General features: G+C 44.1%; 1 protein-coding gene across 5 annotated transcripts in view; it reads left to right on the forward strand.

Moving 5' to 3' along the window:
* The window catches only part of SPATA13 (spermatogenesis associated 13), a 73,978-nt gene that overhangs the window by 10,303 nt on the left and 43,692 nt on the right, over window positions 1-19,983 (forward strand). For 2 of the 5 annotated variants that reach the window (XM_044274904.1, XM_044274905.1), the window contains exons 3-4: window positions 12,613-12,978; window positions 17,461-17,605. In XM_044274904.1, coding sequence (XP_044130839.1) covers window positions 12,613-12,978; window positions 17,461-17,605 — 511 coding nt within the window. Of the gene's footprint in view, window positions 1-2,265; window positions 2,468-9,492; window positions 9,623-12,612; window positions 12,979-17,460; window positions 17,606-19,983 lie in introns of those variants that run through there. The other 3 variants (XM_044274907.1, XM_044274908.1, XM_044274906.1) reach the window with 3 other exon arrangements.

The following is a 19,983-nucleotide window of genomic DNA, read 5'->3' on the forward strand; positions in this document are numbered from 1 at the left end:
GCATAAACGTTTCTCCAGAACAGTTTACAGCAGGCTTTAGCATGAAACTGGCAGGCAAACTCCACTCTGCTATATCTGTTTCTCTCTGACTCTGCTGCACTGACATAATTCAGCTTCTTCTGTATGCTGCACTTCACTTTGTAGTCTGACTCTAGGTTATGCCAGGAAACTTTTTCCTCCTGGCTCCTGAGGCTTCAAACCTTGGCCTCTATGGCCAGCAGAGCTTAGGGTGCTCTGGCTGGTGTGGGCACGTCTAGCAGAGACGTGCCCCTGCACACCTTTCCCCCTAGCAGGGGGTAAGCTAGACTAACTAACTGGTCCCCACCCTTCCTGCAGGAAGTGGGACTCTCCCACCTCTCCCCAGAGGGGGGGTTAGAATGGAATAGAAGGTTCCATTCTATCCAAGTATAGCTGTGCCATGTTTGCTGCCACATGCTGGTGAACCAGCCACATTACATGAACAGTTACATAACATTAGAAATGCACAGTGTGGAGGACCTGGAATAAATACTTAAGATGACATGAGGTTAGACCAATAAAGACAGTAGCAAGGTGCAGAAGGGGTAACGCCACTCTGGGATGTTACACATGTATGTATGTGCATATATTTTTTATTTATTATTATAATATATATATTTTTTAAATACATTGCAAGTCTATGGTGAGGAGTGCCACTGCATGGTATCTGTCTGAAGTATCCATTTAAACATAAGACTAAAAATGTGATGTGAACCAAGCCTAGTAGGATATTTCCATCATAGATCTCCATCCAAAGGTACTCCATCATGTTTTGATCTTAGGAGTCCAAATGCTGGGACCCCTGCCAACCCTGGGGCCCTTTTTTATAGTATATCCCTGCACAGAGCTCCCAGCCACACCAAAACCTCTCCATCCAAGTAAATTGGACTACATTGTGGTTACCTGCACAGGTAGTGACTAGGCGTGCCAGGAGACCCCTTCTTTCTCAGGAACGGTGGTGGCAGGCAGTAAAACCCCCACGGAAAGTGGTGGCATCCTAGTGATATGTGTAACACCTCAGAGTGGTGTTGCCACTTTTGCACCTTGCTACTATATTTTATGATCTAACCTCTATGTTACCTATATAATTATTTCCAAGTCCCTCAACACTGTGCATTTATAATAATGTTATGTAACTGTTCATGTAAACTGTTTAAAGAAACGTTTATTCAAAGTAAAGCTGCCATTGAACTTCATCTCAAGGTCTGGACTTGTGTTATTCTTTCCAATCCCTCAATTATTCCCCCTATTTATTGCTTCTGAGCCATAGCCTGAAGTCCAGCCGTATCCAGGTAGGAGCACCGTGACACATGAAGAGACATTTTAGGCCGCAACATGCCACACAGCATTTCCTACACCTGGTACGTGACATAGAGGGCACTGGGGCGCGGCCGCCCATTGCATATGCTATGACTTTCTGTGATGGAAATGCCCCTTTAAACTAAACATATAATGTTTATTATGTATGTAAATTCTTCATGTATTAGAATGCTTTCCCCCCAAAAAATGACCATCAGTTCACACCGTGTTTTCGCGCTGATTCTGGAGCATTTCTGCCCCAAAGTCTGCTCCACAAATGCGTCAAAACGGCCTCCAATTCATTTCAGTGGTAAGCGGCACTTGTGTGTTGTGTTTTTTTTTTTTTTTTGTCATGCACCCGTGTGAAAAGCCACAAGCTGAAAAGTGTTTTTGTTGAAGTAAACACCCATTAGTTAAAAAAAAAAACTAAAAAAAATACATGCGAGGATTGTATTATTATTATATTTTTTTTTTTAGCAGATTTTAAAATTCAATTTTGTGAACGTACCCTTACCGATCTCATACTGACCTTCAGTTACAGCTTGCATTATGCAAGTAATTCAGAGCTGTGTTCACAATTCTGCAGGCTTCAGAGCTGAAATTTCCCAACAACCCTTGCTATACAGCAGTGTTGCAATAACCAGCTTTGTCCACTACATAATGGACGACCCTGTGTAGTTTCTGCTCAGTGTTTCAGAAATTGAGCTACTTGCCGGGAGGGGGGGCAGATGTTGGACCCCCGACTATCGGATATTGGTGACCTATCCTGAGGGTAGGATACCTCTTTAAGGGTCAACCTACACTTCAATTTATCTGATTGACATTTGCATACTTAAATTCCTGTTCTGCATGTGGAAGTGGTCCATACGTTGCTGAGCTTTCAGCGCATTGTTAGAGAAGATCTAGTGAAACACGTCTGTCTGAGCTGGGAGGAAGGAAGTCTTGCACACTAAAGACTAGTTGCAAAACTGAGAACGTTCACTTCACACATTTGTTCTTTGGGCGGAATTTCACAAGTTGTCACCTCTTCATGATCTGCGCTGCGTTTCTACTATACCTCTGCATAGGGGCCATCTACCAGACACTTGTAATCCAGGTGATGACGGACCAACATCTGGCACCTGGGAGAAGGAAGGTCCCACCACATTTGGTGAGTTGAGGTTAGAATAATTAACAGAATCTGAGTTGTCTAGAGATGATGGTGGGGAGAGCTCGCCACCAGATCTTCTGATTCATACATGGGGCCACTGAGGTTTCCAGTGGTAGGGCAAGCATACAGAGATATTGCAACACCCATCATCTGCGTTGAGTAGGGAGTGAACCATTGAGATATTGGTATAAAAAAGGCGCAATGACTTGTACCACGTTTTCTTAGGGCACAGATGAGCGTATATGAAAGCAAAAACTGTCTTCTAAACAAATTCTTATTGAATACCACATGGAAAAGCAAATTTAATACACTCGCGTCTATATTCCTGCTGCCATGGCAAAATGTGGGCAGCAAAAGAACCAGCCGCAAGTAGGGTTGAACGTGCCGTGCCCTCTTTCATACATGGTGGTAAACCTTACATGATCTGTGTCGTGGGTACGTTCTATATATTTCTCTATGGATTTCTTTACTGGGCTGCTCTCGTAGTACGGTATGCACTTGGGTGGATTTTACATATAAACAGAAGTGGGGCGGGGGGGCTTACAAAAGATTCTGATTATCTAAAATCTGAATTTGTTGGGGAAAGTTTGTAATGAATTTGATTTGTTTAGACTCCTCTCTAATAGAGGTATATTGTGCTTGGTTATTATAGGGGTATTCTGATTTTATGTGCCATATACAACGATGATGTAATGAGTAGAGATGAGCGAATTTCATATTTTCGCTATCGGAAGGACGGCACTGTGCTTGGTAAGCTGCGAGGAGGCCACAGCGCTCAATGAAGTCATACCCCCCCACGATCAGATACTGATAACCTGTCCTGAAGATAGATCATCAGTATAAAACACTCTAAAAACCGTTTTCACAAATTCAATGCAACAGACTTACCAACACACAATATGCAGCAAGCCACAGGTAGATGGGGAGGGGATCGGGATGCCCTTTCAATCGGCATGATGAAGTCCTGGCCAGAGGAGGGAGATCAGAGCCTCTAGGTGTAGGGGCAACACCCCCATTGCTCCTAGAGGCTCATTAGATAAAATAAAAGTTAATATTTCACTAAAACTGAGGCACATAGAAAGATGGGACAAGGGCTTAGCTTCAGCTGATATTAGCACATGTCTAAAGTCGGCCAGTTTAATAACCATGTTCCTGATGACAGAAGCTCTTTTAAGGTAGCTTTAAAGGTTATCGATTCATTTTTGTATTAGTGGTCAGGTGCCGTGTTCCTATGTATATCTGGCCTTTGCAGTAATATTGGAAAGGTGACACCATTTATAAGTGGAACCTGTTGCTCAAGTGTGAAACTGTATTTTGGTGCCGCTCCCAGACACTATAATGCATTTGTGACAGTATTATGACTGGTTAAGTAGTATGTATTACTGCAGGGTAACGAGTCTTGTACACGCTAGCTAAATCTAGAGGAAAAAATCTCCTGCATGTCCAATAGCATTAGTACTGGGTGATCAGTCTCGCCTGGCTATGACCTTGGTGAAAAAGTAGGATACGATATATAATACAAAGCTGTGTGCGGGCACTTTGTCTCCATGAAGAGGTCCAGGTGTGAAAGGGATAAAATGTCAAAATTACATCTGAAATCAAATGTTAATCATATAGAGCTATAAAACCAGAGACTAATGCATGTAATAAAGTAACACAAAAAAGTGGCAGTGATTTGTTAGTTCAAAGTCCAGTCTGACGGCGCTGGCCATCCCATCGTGCTGATGCCTATTCTGATCAGAAGTGTGTGCAAAATGTCACAATACCCTGTTCGTACTGTGCGTTTCTAGTATAATCTGCCAGATCTAATAAATAAAATAGAAAAAGAGGTCCAGCTTCTCCAAAAAGTGACCATCTTTATTTTCTTAGTGGCAATCAAAATCCATTATCCAATAACAGCATCTACACGTTTCAGACCTTTTTGGTCAGGTCCTTTCAGGCGAGCGCAGCCACAATTACCCTTTCTAATCTGCCAGATCTGGGACAGATAATTTTATGAGTTTTACACAGTTTTTTTTGACAATTTTAACCTGGGTGGTACTACTCACGAGTGCACCTGGACCTGTCACTGGCCTATCCCATCGAACAGGTATCTTCACATTTTTTTATTTTTTTTGTCCCCCCGGACCATTAGTCCGTGCCAAGTAAATTGCAGCATGTTCTATATTTGTCTATTTCCCCAAAAAAATGTTAATGAATGCTCCTGCAGGATAAAGGATGGAGTCCATGTCTATTTTTACTGTCTGGAACACAGGAAAGTTTTTTACGTTGGCCGTTTGAAAGAGCTAATAGGTTCTGGCCAAAAAGAGGTGCGTCAAGTTTACCAAAACTGCACTGTATGAACTATGCTTCTCTAGTCTGGAAAACCAATTTTTAGATATATTATTAAGGAATAGAGAAGAGATCAGTCAAAGAGGGCTTTACATGGACAGCTGATTAGTTTAGTTGGGAACTGTTTAATACCTAAAGGAGTCATCTGGGGTTATGATATTAATGGCCTATTCTCATAGTGATCTAGGGGGTTCCTAGGGCCCACCAGTAAAATTCATTCTGGGGGTCCACTGACTGTACAGCTACTGCAAATAACACCTATTAGGTAGCAGCAAAGTAGGCCGCTCAAGATGATTATGGGTGGCCCTGGAAAAATACTTAAAAGTGGCCCCATGTTGTAGGAGGGTCTAAATGGACAGGAGGCGGGCAACAAAAGTAGAGGGGGAGGGCAGAAATACCATAACTCAAAATGTCACATTGCCACACAATATACTGCCCCAAAAGCTGTCCTTCTGAGTTGGACTTCAATAGAGGCTATATTCTGTCCTCCTTAGTTGTCTCTGATTTCCGATATGGAGAAGGGGACTTAGGAGGTGAGATGCAGGACATAGTGGAATTCAGGAGGGCCTGTTGCTGGCCTGGTACGTGAGTACCTGATTCTAAAAGCATTTACTACCACTAAAGGTTTATTGTGTACTCAGCCAGTGGCAGTGATGAAGGCTTGGGCGGATCGGCCCACCAGGACATTTCCTTGTAAATTCTAGGGCCAATCCACCCCTGGGTGTCCCTGCAGTGATTTCAAGAAGGCAGGTCATGGAGAAAGAGGACACTGGCTGGCAGAGCCAAATAGTACCTCTCAAAGTGTCCTACTGTGGCCATATAGAGCCAAAGTAGTGCCTATTGGCTCCAGCGAAAGAGTCCCCTGTCAGAGCAGCTACCCCTTACCTCGGTTTTGGCATGGGACAAGCTGAATTTGCTGGGATTGTCACCAAAAACTTGTGACAGTCTCAGCCTGTTTAGGACTGTAGGGGCTCTTTTGGCTTCTTTAGGGCCTGGGTGCTACTCTTACACAATATGCTGCGGAATCAGAACGTTCAAAGATAAGTTGATACTAAGACAAAACTCTATCAAAGATCTACAATATGACATCAATGTTCACTGTGCAATCAATATTAATAAGTAGTAAAGAAGTGTGTAAAAACCCAAGGGTTAATGATGGTGTGTTGGTACAATGTCTAGTTGGCACTGCAGGGCAGACTCTAGTGCCAAGTGAGGCAAGTGACTATAATTTGCATAATTCTTGGACTGGCATAATTGGCACAAAGTTGTATCTGCTGCTGCCATCTGCCGGGGAGCCGCTGTATATTGCTTGGCTGACACAGAATAGTTCTATAGCCATAGGTATCATTCAGACTGTAGAACTGCCCAGACACATGAGAGGAGGGCTGCCCCGACCCATCCATTTCATGCTCTCCTGATCTGATGCTTCTGGAACATAAATATTCTTTACCTTTTCTCCCCTAGCCCGCTATGGGGTTGTCATACTCTTATCAACAGACATTTCTCTAAGGCCTCATGCACACGGTCGTTGTTTTGGTCCGCATCCGAGTCGCAGTTTTGGCGGCTCAGCTGTGGACCCATTAACTTCAATGGGGCTGCAAAAGATGTGGACAGCACTCCGTGTGCACCGTTCCGTGGTCCGCAAAAAAATAAAATAACCTGTCCTATTCTTGTCCACGTTTTGCGGACAATAATAGGCAGTTATATTAATGGCTGTCCGTGCCGTTCCGCAAATTGCGGAACGCACACAGACGCCATCTGTGTTTTTACAGATCCGCAATTTGCGGACCGAAAAACATACAACGGTCGTGTGCATGAGGCCTAAGGCTAACAATGCATATTACATTTAAAGGGGTTGTACGGGATTAGGAAAAAAACTTGGCTACGTTCTTCTAAACACAGTTACACACCTGTCCACTGGTTGTACAGAGCCTTGAAAAAGTATTCACACCCCTTGAACTTTACACGTTACACCCACAAATGTAAATGTATTTTATGTGATAGGCCAGCAGAAAGTATCAAGTGTGTGCGAAGCGAAAAGAAAATGATACATGGTTGTCAAAAATTTTTATAAATTAAAATCTAAAAAACCATATATCCTTTTCTTTTCCCTATACACATACTTGCTACTTTTGTGTTTGGTTTCTCATCTAAAATCCCAATAAAATGCATCTAGGTTTGTGGGTGTAACGTGAAAAAATTTGGAAAAGTTCTAGGGGTATGAATACATTTTCAAGGCACTGTATGTGGTATTGTGGCTTAGGCTACTTTCACACTAGCGTTCGGGCGGATCCGTTCTGAACGGATCCGCTCATAATAATGCAGACGGAGGCTCCGTTCAGAACGGATCCGTCTGCATTATATTAGCTAAAAAAAGCTAAGTGTGAAAATAGCCTCGGACGGATCCGTCCAGACTTTCAATGTAAAGTCAATGGGGGACGGATCCGCCTGAAGATTGAGCCACAGGGTGACATCTTCAAACGGATCCGTCCCCATTGACTTACATTGTAAGTCTGGGCGGATCCGCACGCCTCCGCACGGCCAGGCGGACACCCGAATGCTGCAAGCAGCGTTCAGCTGTCCGCCTGTCCGTGCGGAGGCGAGCGGAGCGGAGGCTGAACGCCGCCAGACTGATGCAGTCTGAGCGGATCCGCCTCCATTCAGACTGCATCAGGGCTGGACGGCTGCGTTCGGGTCCGCTCGTGAGCTCCTTCAAACGGAGCTCACGAACGGAAACCCGAACGCTAGTGTGAAAGTAGCCTTAGTCAGATTGGCACTGTTTCTGGACAGGTTTCTGAGAGAGTATTGCCGCTCAGTTTCTTGGCGTGCCATATTTTAAAGGGAACCCGTCATCAACGTTATGCTGATCTCACTGAGGGCAGTATAAAGTACTGACAAATGCTGATGTCAGCGGTGTGTCACTCATCAGCTAAAAGTAAGTGGCTGCCGAGAACCAGCGTCATAATCATTGCAGCCCAGGCCTGGAGAAGAGTCCAATCTACCTGAGAAGAGTCCTGGTTATTATAATCTCCTGCCCCCCCCCCCCCCCCCCATCTGCTGATGATTGGCAGTTCTCTCCTAGAGAGAAAGGGAGAAAACTCAGTAGAAGACGGTCAGCCATCAGCAGGTGGGCAGGAGAGCAGGAATTCAGGAATAACCAGGACTTATTTTTTTGCGGCAAAACACATACAGTCATGTGAACTTAGGCTACTTTCACACTCTCGTTTGCCTCCGCATTGTCAGACTGACGCCAAAACGCTGCAAGCAGCCTCCAGAGCGGATCGGAGGCAAACTGATGCATTCTGAGCGGATCCTTATCCATTCAGAATGCATTAGGTCAAAACCGATTCGTTTTGGACCGCTTGTGAGAGCCCTGAACGTCTCTGACAAACAGAAACCAAAACGCCAGTGTGAAAGTAGCCTAACCTAAACATGGCGTCAGCTGTGAGCCGTCATGCAAGCCTCACAAGTATCATGTAAACTGACTTTCTGTTAACTGCCAGGTGTCTCGCAGGTGACTAGTAATCTATTGTGGAGCAGAAGGTGCGCAGTATATACAGTATTACTACCTGCAGCAGCACCTCATGTCTGTCAGTGTCTGTGAAGAAGCAGGTGTGGTGTGTGTTTGTTTTTTACTAAACTTTATTAAGAACATGACAACATCACCTAGAGGCAGGCAGCAGTAATGTAGATACTGTAATAACCACAATACAAATCATGATTCCACCTCTAGTTTCATCTAGTTATCAATGTGTCCTGTGCGCTGACCCAACACATGTACCGTATATCATGTGACACCGCTGCCTACTGAGTGTTTCATGTTTCAGTTAGGCCTCTTTCACACAACCGTTTTTATTTCCCCCCCCCCCCGTTTTACGGGCCGTTTTTTGTGTTCCGTATATGGAACCATTAATTTCAATGGTTCCGCAAAAAAAACCAGAATGTACTCCGTATGCATTCCATTTCCGTTTTTCCATTCCGTTGAAAGATAGAACATGTCCTATTATTGCCGGCAAATCACATTCCGTGGCTCCATTCAAGTCAACGGGTCCGCAAAAAAAATAGAACACGTATGTCTTCTATATCCGTTCCGTTTTTGCGGAACCATCTATTGAAAATTGTATGCCCAGCCCAATTTTTTTTTCTATGTAATTACTGTATAGTGTATATTCATATGGAACAACGGATCCATGAAAAACGGACCACAGAACACTGAAAAAGCCATACGCTCGTGTGAAAGAGGCCTTAGACAATGGATACATTACACAGGACTGATCCAAGGCCATTCTACTGCATATAGGGGTCAGCCGTTTGATATAAGAAACGCATGTATGCAGAATTTGAACTACATGTATATTAGAAAATTGTACGATTTCCTATTATATAAACATTTAAAAAATAAAAAATGTCCTATTATATAAACAAATTGCAAAAAACAAAACTGGAATACTCCTTTAAGTTTCAAGTAGCTTTTTAGAGCACATCCTGCAGAAAACTTTTGTACTCTGTCATTGCAGTCTAAACTGTAACTGATTCTCCAACATGTCTCCTTCTGCACATGGCTAGATAAAATTCTCCTTTTGGGTTGGCATTTTATGAGTTAAGCATAGCTTGGGTAAAGGAGCCGCACTGTGAAAGGTACAAGGTCCTCCTGCAAACATAGTGAGCAAATAGCAAGGAGATCAGTGGAAAACCGGCGCCGGCGCTATACAGAGTAGTTGTCTGAAGGAATTACTTGGTATTACCGGATCGGGGGCCGGGATGCCGACGGTCAGTTGTCTCCTGTTTCAGTGCGTCTGTGGCCCCCCTTTGTTACAGAAGCAGGTATTCTGATCCATTTGTCTTCTTGTATTTCTAGATTTGTTTGTTACTTTTAGGTATTTTATTATATATTTTACTTGTAAAGCACATTAGCATACTGCTGTAGATATAGTTGTGGCTGCGGTATGTGTGATGTACAGTACAGGCCTACAGATCTGTATAAAATCGAGGGACTATCACTGCCCTAGGATTGAATATATTTATGGAGCTCTTGCTGAGAAAATGTTGGTTATCTCAAAAGTAAATTCAGATGGAAATGTGTGCTGAACTGGTCATATTGCATGACGCAATGGTGACCTAAAGGGGTTGTCACTTGAGCAACTGGTCTTTATCATGTGGAGAAAGTTAATACAAGGCACTTACTAATGTATTGTGATTGTCCATATTGCCTCCTTTGCTGGCTGGATTCATTTTTCCATCGTATTATACACTGTTTGTTTCAAGGGGTTCCGACCTCCTTGCAGTCCAGCAGCGGTGGTCGTGCTTGCACACAATAGGAAAAAGGTGCTGGCCTCTCTGGCTGGGACCGCATGTGCAGCAGCGGTGGTCGTAACCCCTGGATATGAGCAGTGTATAATGTGATGGGCAAATGAATCCAGCCAGCACAGGAAGCAATATGGACAATCACAATACATTTAGTAAGTGCCTTGTATTTACTTTCTCTACATGATAAATGCCACTTGCTGGTGAGACAGTCCCTTTTAAAAGTCAAACCCCAAAAAATGACCAGACTTCATTTGTGTGATTTACGATTATCTGATATTTTAGGATGATCACTAAACTGCAGCGATTCCTGGTAAAATGACGGTGCCGTTCATCCGGTGTGTAAACAATATGGCTGCCAAGGCTTTCTCTCATAGCTTTCCAGACTCTTCTGCTACGTGCAGCTGTATAAAAGATAGATTCCTTGGTTTCAGGGGAAGCTTATGACCAGACATACTAGTGGGCATACACGCAGGGAGGTAGCCCATGTGCTGCTATAGGCCCCAGTCTTGTTGGGTGTAGAGAACCTGGGCAGGACTACCCTCCCCAGAGGAACATCATGGTTGACAAGCTGGAGGTTGTGCATTTGGCTGAAGGGTAATGGGATAGTGGTGGAGGCAGAAACAAATACTACGACCTACAGTCCTGGTGGCAAAACTTGAAGCCATAATGGGGACCAGTTTGATCTCTGCAATGGGTTCCCTCTCTTCTGTATATGTTACTGTATTGGATGGAAATGAGAAGCCCTTTTACATGGGCATTGCCTCTGTGGAAAAGATCAACCACTTGATCGCATCTTTTTTGTGGACATAAAAATAATTGGCAGGAAAAATTATGCTTTTCAGGTACCCCAATCAAAGTTTTTTTGTCTGTGGGCCCCTGTCACACCACTACGCGCTGCCCCTTGCACCCCCCTCCTCCAGCAACATTGCACCGCCAAGCTCTGCCAGCCTACTAAGCCTCACTCTCAGCTTAAAAGTGCAGCCTGGGCACTTCTACTCGTGCTTTACAGCTGTGAAAGGCCCCCTTTGCCTGCTTATGGCCCTAAGAATTTGCTTGGTTTGTGCGGTGATAAAGTCGGCCCCTGTTTGCAGCATATCCCCTCATGTAAACTGCTTTGTCCCCATATAGTACGATGATTGCACCATTTAAATGTACTAAATGAGTGCCGATTGACATGCTGTTCCATCTATGGTCGTTGGTGGGAATAGCGTCTTCCCATGGAAATGGCCCTTTTAAGGATTACAATCTGAGGCAAAGAAATATAATTTCTCAAAAGCACTGTAATTCGGGGATCGCGTAGTATACCTTTTCTACATAAGTGTTTGAGCAACAGCAGCAGTAATGACAGTACTAATGGCGGTGGCTGAAGTAATGGTAGCATAAGTACCAATGGCAGTGTCGGCGGCAGCAGTAGCAGCATTAGTAATAGTAGCAGCAGCACATGACTAGGGTATTGTCCCACCCCCCCTCCAATCTACCATCTTCCCAACTTGCCCTATCTCCAAGAAAGCACTTGAGCCATAGGTGGATTTAATTGGCCACAGCAACCATTTTATTAACAAAACATATAAATAACAAATAACATTCCTATTGGGCAGGGTCCTTGGAGCATCAAAAACCTTATGGAAATCTGCCCCGCCCCTCAGCTAAATTGCCTCTAGCCGATTGCCGCCAGCTCAGAAGCAGAACTGTGCAAACGTGGACAACAACCTGGGCAGATTCCCGCCATCTCCCCGCTCAGATTCCAAAGCCTGAGGAGTCCAGAGCCCTCTTGGCTCCCTCCCCACCATTACACCAACTCCAAGGACCCCCCCCCCTTCGCAACCGCCAAGACCGCCATGACAAAAGAACTGCCCGGCAAACCTCTAGCAACCACCTAATTGGCCCTTCCACCCTCAAAAGTACCCCCCCCCCCCATTCCAAACTGCGAGCGCGGCAATACACAAGGGCGGGTGGGTGGGTGGATGCTGCTACCATTGCTGTGCCTAAACAAAATGGCTCTTTCCCGCCTTCCACCCCCAACCCTTTTAAACCGACCTCACCCCTCCCACTAGCTACACCCATCCCAAAATTAAAATTAACCCCATGCCTGCCAGGTTCCCCCACTTCCTCCAAACCCAGTCATGCCGGCCTCCCCCAGGCTTGCAGCCCTGGTCCAGCTTGGATTTTGTATTCAACCATTTGAATTGTTATGTAAATTATGATTGTTAACCATATTGCTCCTTCTGTGGAACTAAACAGTCATTTTCAGCTGTTGTAAATCTGCTCCATTGGATGGACCCCCCCCCCATCATTCTTGCTTTTGAAAAATAAAGTCTTTGGTTGTTCATGGTTAACACGGTTTTATTTCTAAGACGTTCTGCTGTAACAGTCATAAGTTGGACTATTGATCCTTCCATATCCAGACTCAAACTCCTGTCATTGTCATTTTCTGGTAACTTTTTTTTGTTAATGGAACTAACATTCACCAGTTTACTTCACTTGCATTGTTCACATTTAAAAAAAAGGTCACGACAGAAGATTCCAGGACCAAATCTCCATCTCCAGATGAGGAAAAGGCAGAGTCTCAAAAAGTGTCATCTCAGAAATGGGCCACTGGAAAAAGCCGGTGTAGGCCAAGACCTCTTTCGGACTATGGTCAAATGGCCATTCGCAGTTTCTCCATCCCAGAAGACTCCGTTCCTATGGATTGCCAGAATGCTGATGGTGGGAACGGTACATTTCCCTCCCGTTCTGTTAGCGAGGAAACAAAAGATCACAAACGTAACACGGAGTTCAAAGGAAACGTTAAAAGAAGACCCATTTCTGTAATAGGTGGTGTCAACCTGTATGGGACAAGCGAGGATGAGGAGAATGGAGATATGCTTCAAAAAGTAAGCCTTGGAGCATGACCTCACTGCAGAATGAAAGACCTTCCGAATCTTCTCTTGAATGGTGTCCTAACCGTCATCTTGGTCTGATTCCTTTCCTTCAGAATAAAACATGCATGCTCTTGGACTAACTCCAGATTCATGTTTTCCTCACTAATTGTGTTCACTTTTTAGGCCAATCTTCAGACCGCAGTAAAATGTACAATCTGGTGTTGATTGGGGCTTTGGAGAATCTGCATGCAGTAGAGCATTAATCATTCACTACTAGATCTGTTTACTAATCACTTATAATAATGAGCTGCTGTGTCCTCATCTGACCCCATCACTGCGTCTGTCTAGTGTGCTGAGAAGAAGTGTCGCTTACCATCATATCTGTCATATCTCTCAGTTGTAGGGCATATCTCTCAGCCCTACAACTACACCTATGACCAAGCAATAAGTTAAATCCACAATTCGGAAAAAAAACTGATAAACAGATCTCTACTGTGTAATCTGAAAATAACCTGTCTAAATCATGTTTTTAAGTTTAAAACTTTTTTATTTATTTTTTATTTTTTTCTCCATGTCACCATCTAATAATATTAATAATAATAATAATAAATAAAAAATTCCTGTCCTTGGAGAGTAGCCACATGGGCCATGGACAGGAGGGGACCCTTTTGACTTTTATATGGGAGAGTGTTCTAGGCATGCTCTGTGACCTGTGCAGAGGTCAGGAGGGAGTAGATAAGCTGTGATATTGCCTACTGTAAATGGGGGATCTTGTGTCCTCTATACAGAGGTGTTACTTGTCTTTGTAATCCTGCCTGTGATGATAAAGATAATGGCTGCTGAAAAGTTACTTGTTCAGAACAGGAAATCGTGACCTGTCATTAGTGGCCAGTGTGAAAATTGCAGGTTTATACATTTTTTTTAAATATAGATGGTGACATGGGGGAAAAAAATCTCAACAAAAAACATGATTTAAACAATAGGTCATTTTCTGAGGACATATTCCCTTTTAGAGCGGATTTAGGTGTGTGTTTTTTTTTTTAAATTTGCACCACAGCAGCCTGTACCAGTTGAAAATCAATAATTGCTCCTTGCTGGTCCGTGGCTTCTGGGCTGTCTTCATTGGTCTTCTGGTCCAGATCTGTCAACTTTAGCATGGACAATGTCTCATGCGCCACTGCAGCCAATAACTGACCCAGCTGTCATTTGGGAAGACGTCTCTGCTGAGGCCGGTCATTGGCTGCAGTGAAGCACATGGCTCTGTCAATCCAGAATTTTACAGACTGGGACCAGAAGACCAGTGAAGAGCGGCAGGTGAGGATGGATTTTGCCACAGGTACAGGCTGGGGGTGCAGATTTGAAAAAAAATTATTTTTTTAAGTCGACAACCCCTTTTAAGATCTTTCATTCAGCATAAGTGACTTTCCAAACCCCAAAAATGACCATTTGCCATTGGTCGGGATCTGTCACACTCTTTCGTGTCACAGAAGGCAGCGATGGCCATTAGAAAATGGCTCTAAATCGGCCAAAATCTCTGGTTTAGTGTCCTATAGTAGTGAAGACTTTTCCCCTTAAAATACAGTAAGCACACCGCTTCTCGTCTTTTCACGCTAGAATTGGTTGTGCGGACATTTTTTTTTTAATGTCCTTTCTGTAGGATGTAAGTAAAGTTTTTAAAAAGGTGTGAAATTAAAAACGCAGCCAGTGTAAAAAAAATCATCACTTACAGCCAATTATCCCCATGAAGGGTAGTGAAAGTAATATTCCGCACTGGTCTGCATGAGCCGCCCAGTTGTATAATTCTGTTATCAACCCCTTCTAGTTAGGCCTCTTTCACACGACCAGTAAACAGTAAACACATGGGCAAAGTGGGCATGGGTCCGCAAAAAACGGATGACATACGGATGTGTTTCATATGCATTCCGTAGTTTTTGCGGACCCATTGACTTGAATGGAGCGGTGGAACGTTATTTGCGGACGGATATATGGAAATGGAATGCATATAGAGTACATTCCTTTTTTTTTTTTTTGCGGAGCCATTGAAATGAATGAGGACCACAAACGGAAACTGCAAAAACGGCATGGAAATGGGAAAAAAATATACGTTCGTGTGCAAGAGGCCTTAGGGATGAGCAAACCCGAACTGCAGTGTTCGGACCTGAACCTGGACTTTTTCACTGTAGTCCGGGTTCGGGTGATTTATGAATTACTTTATTTTCCGATATAACAGTTATATCGGAAAATAACATAATACTTAAGACTGGATGCAAAAGTGACACCCTTAAGAGGCATTCCATTTTGCGTTCTGTCATAATAGACGTCTATGGGCAGCATAATGCCTCTAAGGGTGCATTCACACGACCGAAAGTGCTTTGCAGTCCGCAAATTGCGGATCCGCAAAACACAGATACTTGGCCGTGTGCGTTCCGCAATTTGCGGACCTCACATGGCTGGCTCTATTTAGAGAATGCCTATTCTTGTCCATGGTTGTGGACAAGAATAGGACATGCTCTATATTTTTTGCGGGGCCGCGAAACGGAACAACGGATGCGGACAGCACATGAATGAATGAGTCCGCACCCGTTCCACAAAATTGCGGAATGGATGCGGGTCCATTCACATGTCCGCAAAATGGGTCAGCATCCGTTCCCCAATTTTGCGGAACAGATGCGGACCCATTCATTTTCAATGGGGCCGGAATGTGCTGCCCTCATCCGCATTTGCGGATCCGCACTTCCATTCCTCAAAAAAAATAGAACATGTCCTATTCTTGTCTGCAATTGCAGACAAGAAAAGGCATTTTCTTTGAGAGTTTCCGGTCTGCAAAATGTGGAACGCACATTGCCGGTGTCCGTGTTTTGCAGATCCGCAAAACACATACGGACTTGTGGATGGACCCTAAAGGTGTCCCTTTTGCATTCAATCTTAAGTATTATGTTATTTTCCAATATAACCATGTTGAACGTCCACGGGTTCGCTCATCACTACTTCTAGTGTTAGATCAGGAAACTGGCAAGATCCCCTGCCTGCCTGCAGAATATAGGCTATGTCTTGGGCCGCTTTCAGACGAGCGTATTGAAATCCGTCAGTATTCTGGCTCGGGATCCGCACAAAACTCGGACATGCTGCGGATTTCAAATACTGGCGGAAATTAATCACCCATGTGAATAGATCCATTGATTAACATTAGCAGCGGATTGCGGACTATATATGCATTGCAAATACGCTCGTCTGAAAGCGGCCTTACTCTCTGAATATATAACTTGGAGACTGAAGAATGCTTTACTCAACTGATCCTACAATTTCTTTTAACCGCATGCAACCTTCACATTTAAGGAAAGTCAATAACCAATACGATGTTTGTCTGTTTTCTAAATTGACATTTTTGTTTGCGTGAGTATAGATTGCATTTTTCTGTATATCCTTTTTTCTGTATGAAATATGTTACGGTACTTTCACACTTGCGTTAAACTTTTCCGCCATTGAGTTCCATCCTAGGGGCTCAATACCGGAAAAAAAACTGATCAATTTTATCCTAATGCATTCTGACTGGAGAGCAATCCGTTCAGGGTGTCTTCGGTTCAGTCACTGAAAGGTTTTTGGACGGAGAAAATACCGCAGCATTGGTATTTTCTCGGTCCAAAATTCCGGAACACTTGCCGGAATACCGGATCCGGCATTATTTTCCATTGAAATGCATTCATGCCGGATCCGGCCCCAAGTGTTCTGAAAAAACGGATCCGGTTTTGCAGTCTGCGCATGCGCAGACCTTTAAAAATGTGAAAAAGATAAATACCGTATCCAATTTTCCAGATGACAACCGGAGAGACGGATCCGGTATTGCAATGCATTTGTGAGACAGATCTGCATTTGGATCAGTCTACGAATGGTATCTGTTTGCACACAGATTGCCGGATCCGGCAGGCAGCTCCGGCGACGGAACTGCCTGCCGGAATCCAACAATGCAAGTGTGAAAGTACCCCAAGTACAGAGGTAAGTTTGAGCTGATGGATATTCCTACACCTTGCGGTTGGGGAACCGTTCACTTTCAGCAACAACACCAAAAATACAGTTCGTCTTTCACTTTTCACAGCCCTGTCCTCTGTAACATATGAAGGCACAGGTCACTTTCTCCCTCAAGTTCAGTAAACTCTTCTCCTGCTGTTGTCATTGCCTAGAGGCATATTTCAAGTTCTATTGAAATGTTTTTAACTTAATAAGGTTAAAATAACAAAAATATTATTTTTCTAATCCCCTTCAGTCTCTGGCCAGTCATGACATACTGTCTTGACAGCTGTGACGTGTCTGCTTTTATGACTCTGCTGCAACCAGTGATCTGCTGCTGTAGTTTATGTATTGGGACTACAAAAAAATAAAATAAAATAAATCATGTTTTATGGTACATCTAAAGTGTTGTGGAGATGCTGGTGGGGTTTGTAGATTTTAATGTTCCTACTAACTAGATATATTTTGCTGTTTTTGTCCCATTTGTAGCCGATCCCTCGGCCTCCTGTACCATCACACAAAGTGCCTCCGTACAAGGCAGTCTCTGCTCGCTTACGGCCCTTTGCCCTCTCACAAAGCACACCAATCGGCCTTGATCGCGTTGGACGCAAGAGGACTATACGAGCTTCTAATAGTAAGTTTTATTTATTACTTATTATTCCGCTTTAGTTGCTTTTTGAGGATATAACTTCCACTTCGTCTGAAGCTCTATGGAATAAAAGCTGAAGTTCTAGAGTAATTTGGTGTTACCGTGGGCACCTTTTGGGTTCTGCTTGACACCACCATGCTCCTAATCACATTCCTTAGCAGTTCTTCCCCTCGTATCTCACTTTGATGAATTGATTAGATTTCTACTTACTTGTTTTAAAGGGTGCTCATGCCAGAGAGGCAAATCACACGGGGCACGGTAGGGTGAGGGCGGGATTCGGAGCTAACCTTGGCGCTACACCGTGGACACCATGTTGTTCCAGTGCCTGGTTTCTGATCAGAGGGGGTTCTAGGACTCTGACGATCTGATATTGATGAGCTATCCCAAGGATACACGATCAATAGTAAAGCACAGGAGAACCACATTGCAGGACCTGTGGAGACCATATTCCTGTGCAGGTTCTCAGCACCTATTCAGACCAACCTGAAACTGGCCAGCTAGTGTGCACAAAGGAAGAACATAAAAAATACCGCCAGCTGCCCTGGTATGTTGGCACGTATGTGATGCCCACGGCTGGGTCCAGCGCCTGGGGGATCCCTTACCCCTTAGGAGGTTTCTACGAAATTTGTCCCTCTTATAGAGCAAGTAAACGTGATGTCAAGCAACAGGAACATGGAGTCCCATTTGTAGATGGTAGTGTGGGTACCCAGTGTAGGAAGGCCAGAGTGGTGTTAAATAGGCCACAATATCCCTGGGGATGTTGTGTAGCACTTGTCACAGTGCTCCTACCTGAATACTGGTTAATTCCAGACGTGGTCGACCAAGGCAGTGCAAAAGGGGATGAAGAACTTGGATGGTATAGAAAAAAGTTGAGTCCAGACTTGGTAAATGTTGAACAGTTGCTTTTACTTGGCATAAATGGTAATCCACACAGTTTCCAGACTTTTTCTTGGGTTCCAATAGGTTTCAGCAGGACAAATGGCAGGCGAATACTTGCTCTTCAAACAAACTCCTCTATGCTATATCCTTAGCGTAGCTCTCTCAGCTCTGCTATGTTAGCAGTAATAGTAGTCTGTCTCTTACTATGATCCTAGAGATTTCTTGTCTTGGCTTGGAGTACTTCAAGCTTAGGCTCGGCTTGGGTAAAGGCAATGCAAGCCCAGGAGGGGACATGCAACCTTATAGTGCTTTTTGCAGGCAGAACCTGCAGGCCCAGCAGATCAGGCAGCGCTCTGCTGGCCTACACACAACCTCTCCCTTAGGAGGGTAGACTAGAACTCTCTCTCTCACATCCTCTCTCCCCAGGAGGGGGAGGCTAGACTGACTCACTAACACTAAACTCCTTCTCCCTCTAGAGGGAGAGAGAGAATGGACAATCCAGTCCATTCCCTGCAACTAGCACTGCCAAATGTTTGCTGCCACCTTGTGGTAACCAGGCACATTACATGAAATACAACAGTTACATGGAATAAATATGCACATTATTCTCAGATGACATGAAATACACTGGATGACAGGTATTAGCACGTAGAAAACAGTAGCAAGGTGCCAAAAGGAGTGGTAATGGCACTCTGGGTAATTACATACATATTAAGAAATACTATTTAACGAGGGCCTGTCAGATCTTCCAACTTGTCTGTTTAAGGCAGCATTCACAAAACATGGGCACCAGCCGTGTGACCTCAACATCGCGGTGCAGACTCATTGACTTTAATGGGTCCGCAATCCGCAAGATGTGGCTGAATATAGGACATGTGCCATCTTTGGAGGCATGGACTCGGAAGCCCACACATGGCCGGTGCCTGTGTTTTGTGGATCAGCGGTTTGAGGTCTGCAACACGGGCACGACCGACCCATGGTTGCCTGAATGCGGCCTTAGTAGATGCTTCTATTCCACTTGAAATAACCACTCTGGATCATCATTTTCCACAGCTCTGCCATTCCTCTGTTATTCCTCTGTGAAGTTTATGGATTAATTCATAACTGGGTGTTACCATTCCCCTTGTGAAAGAGGTGAGTCCTTACAGAGTCTGGCACTGTCAGCACTGATTGGACAAGGTCAAAACATGTAGGGACACTCCCAAACTAGTAACACCCAGACGTCAATTTACTCATAAGTTTCTAGGAGGAATAACAGGAATGGCACAACGTACCTAAGAAACGATGCTCCAAAATGGTTCTGTTATATAGGGGATCCTCTGGAAGCAATTCACAACTATATTCAAAGGAGTAATCGGGATGGTTTGCTTTTGTAAACTGGTTAACTGTTTGCAGTCCATCAGTCAATGCTCCGCTCCTGGTGCACGTTCACTGCAGATTCAGTATTGGGTAATGTGGCTGCTTCCTGGTCTGTACTGAGTAAT

This window comes from Bufo gargarizans, unplaced genomic scaffold, assembly GCF_014858855.1.
Source record: "Bufo gargarizans isolate SCDJY-AF-19 unplaced genomic scaffold, ASM1485885v1 original_scaffold_2116_pilon, whole genome shotgun sequence".
Taxonomy (NCBI): Eukaryota; Metazoa; Chordata; class Amphibia; order Anura; family Bufonidae; genus Bufo; species Bufo gargarizans.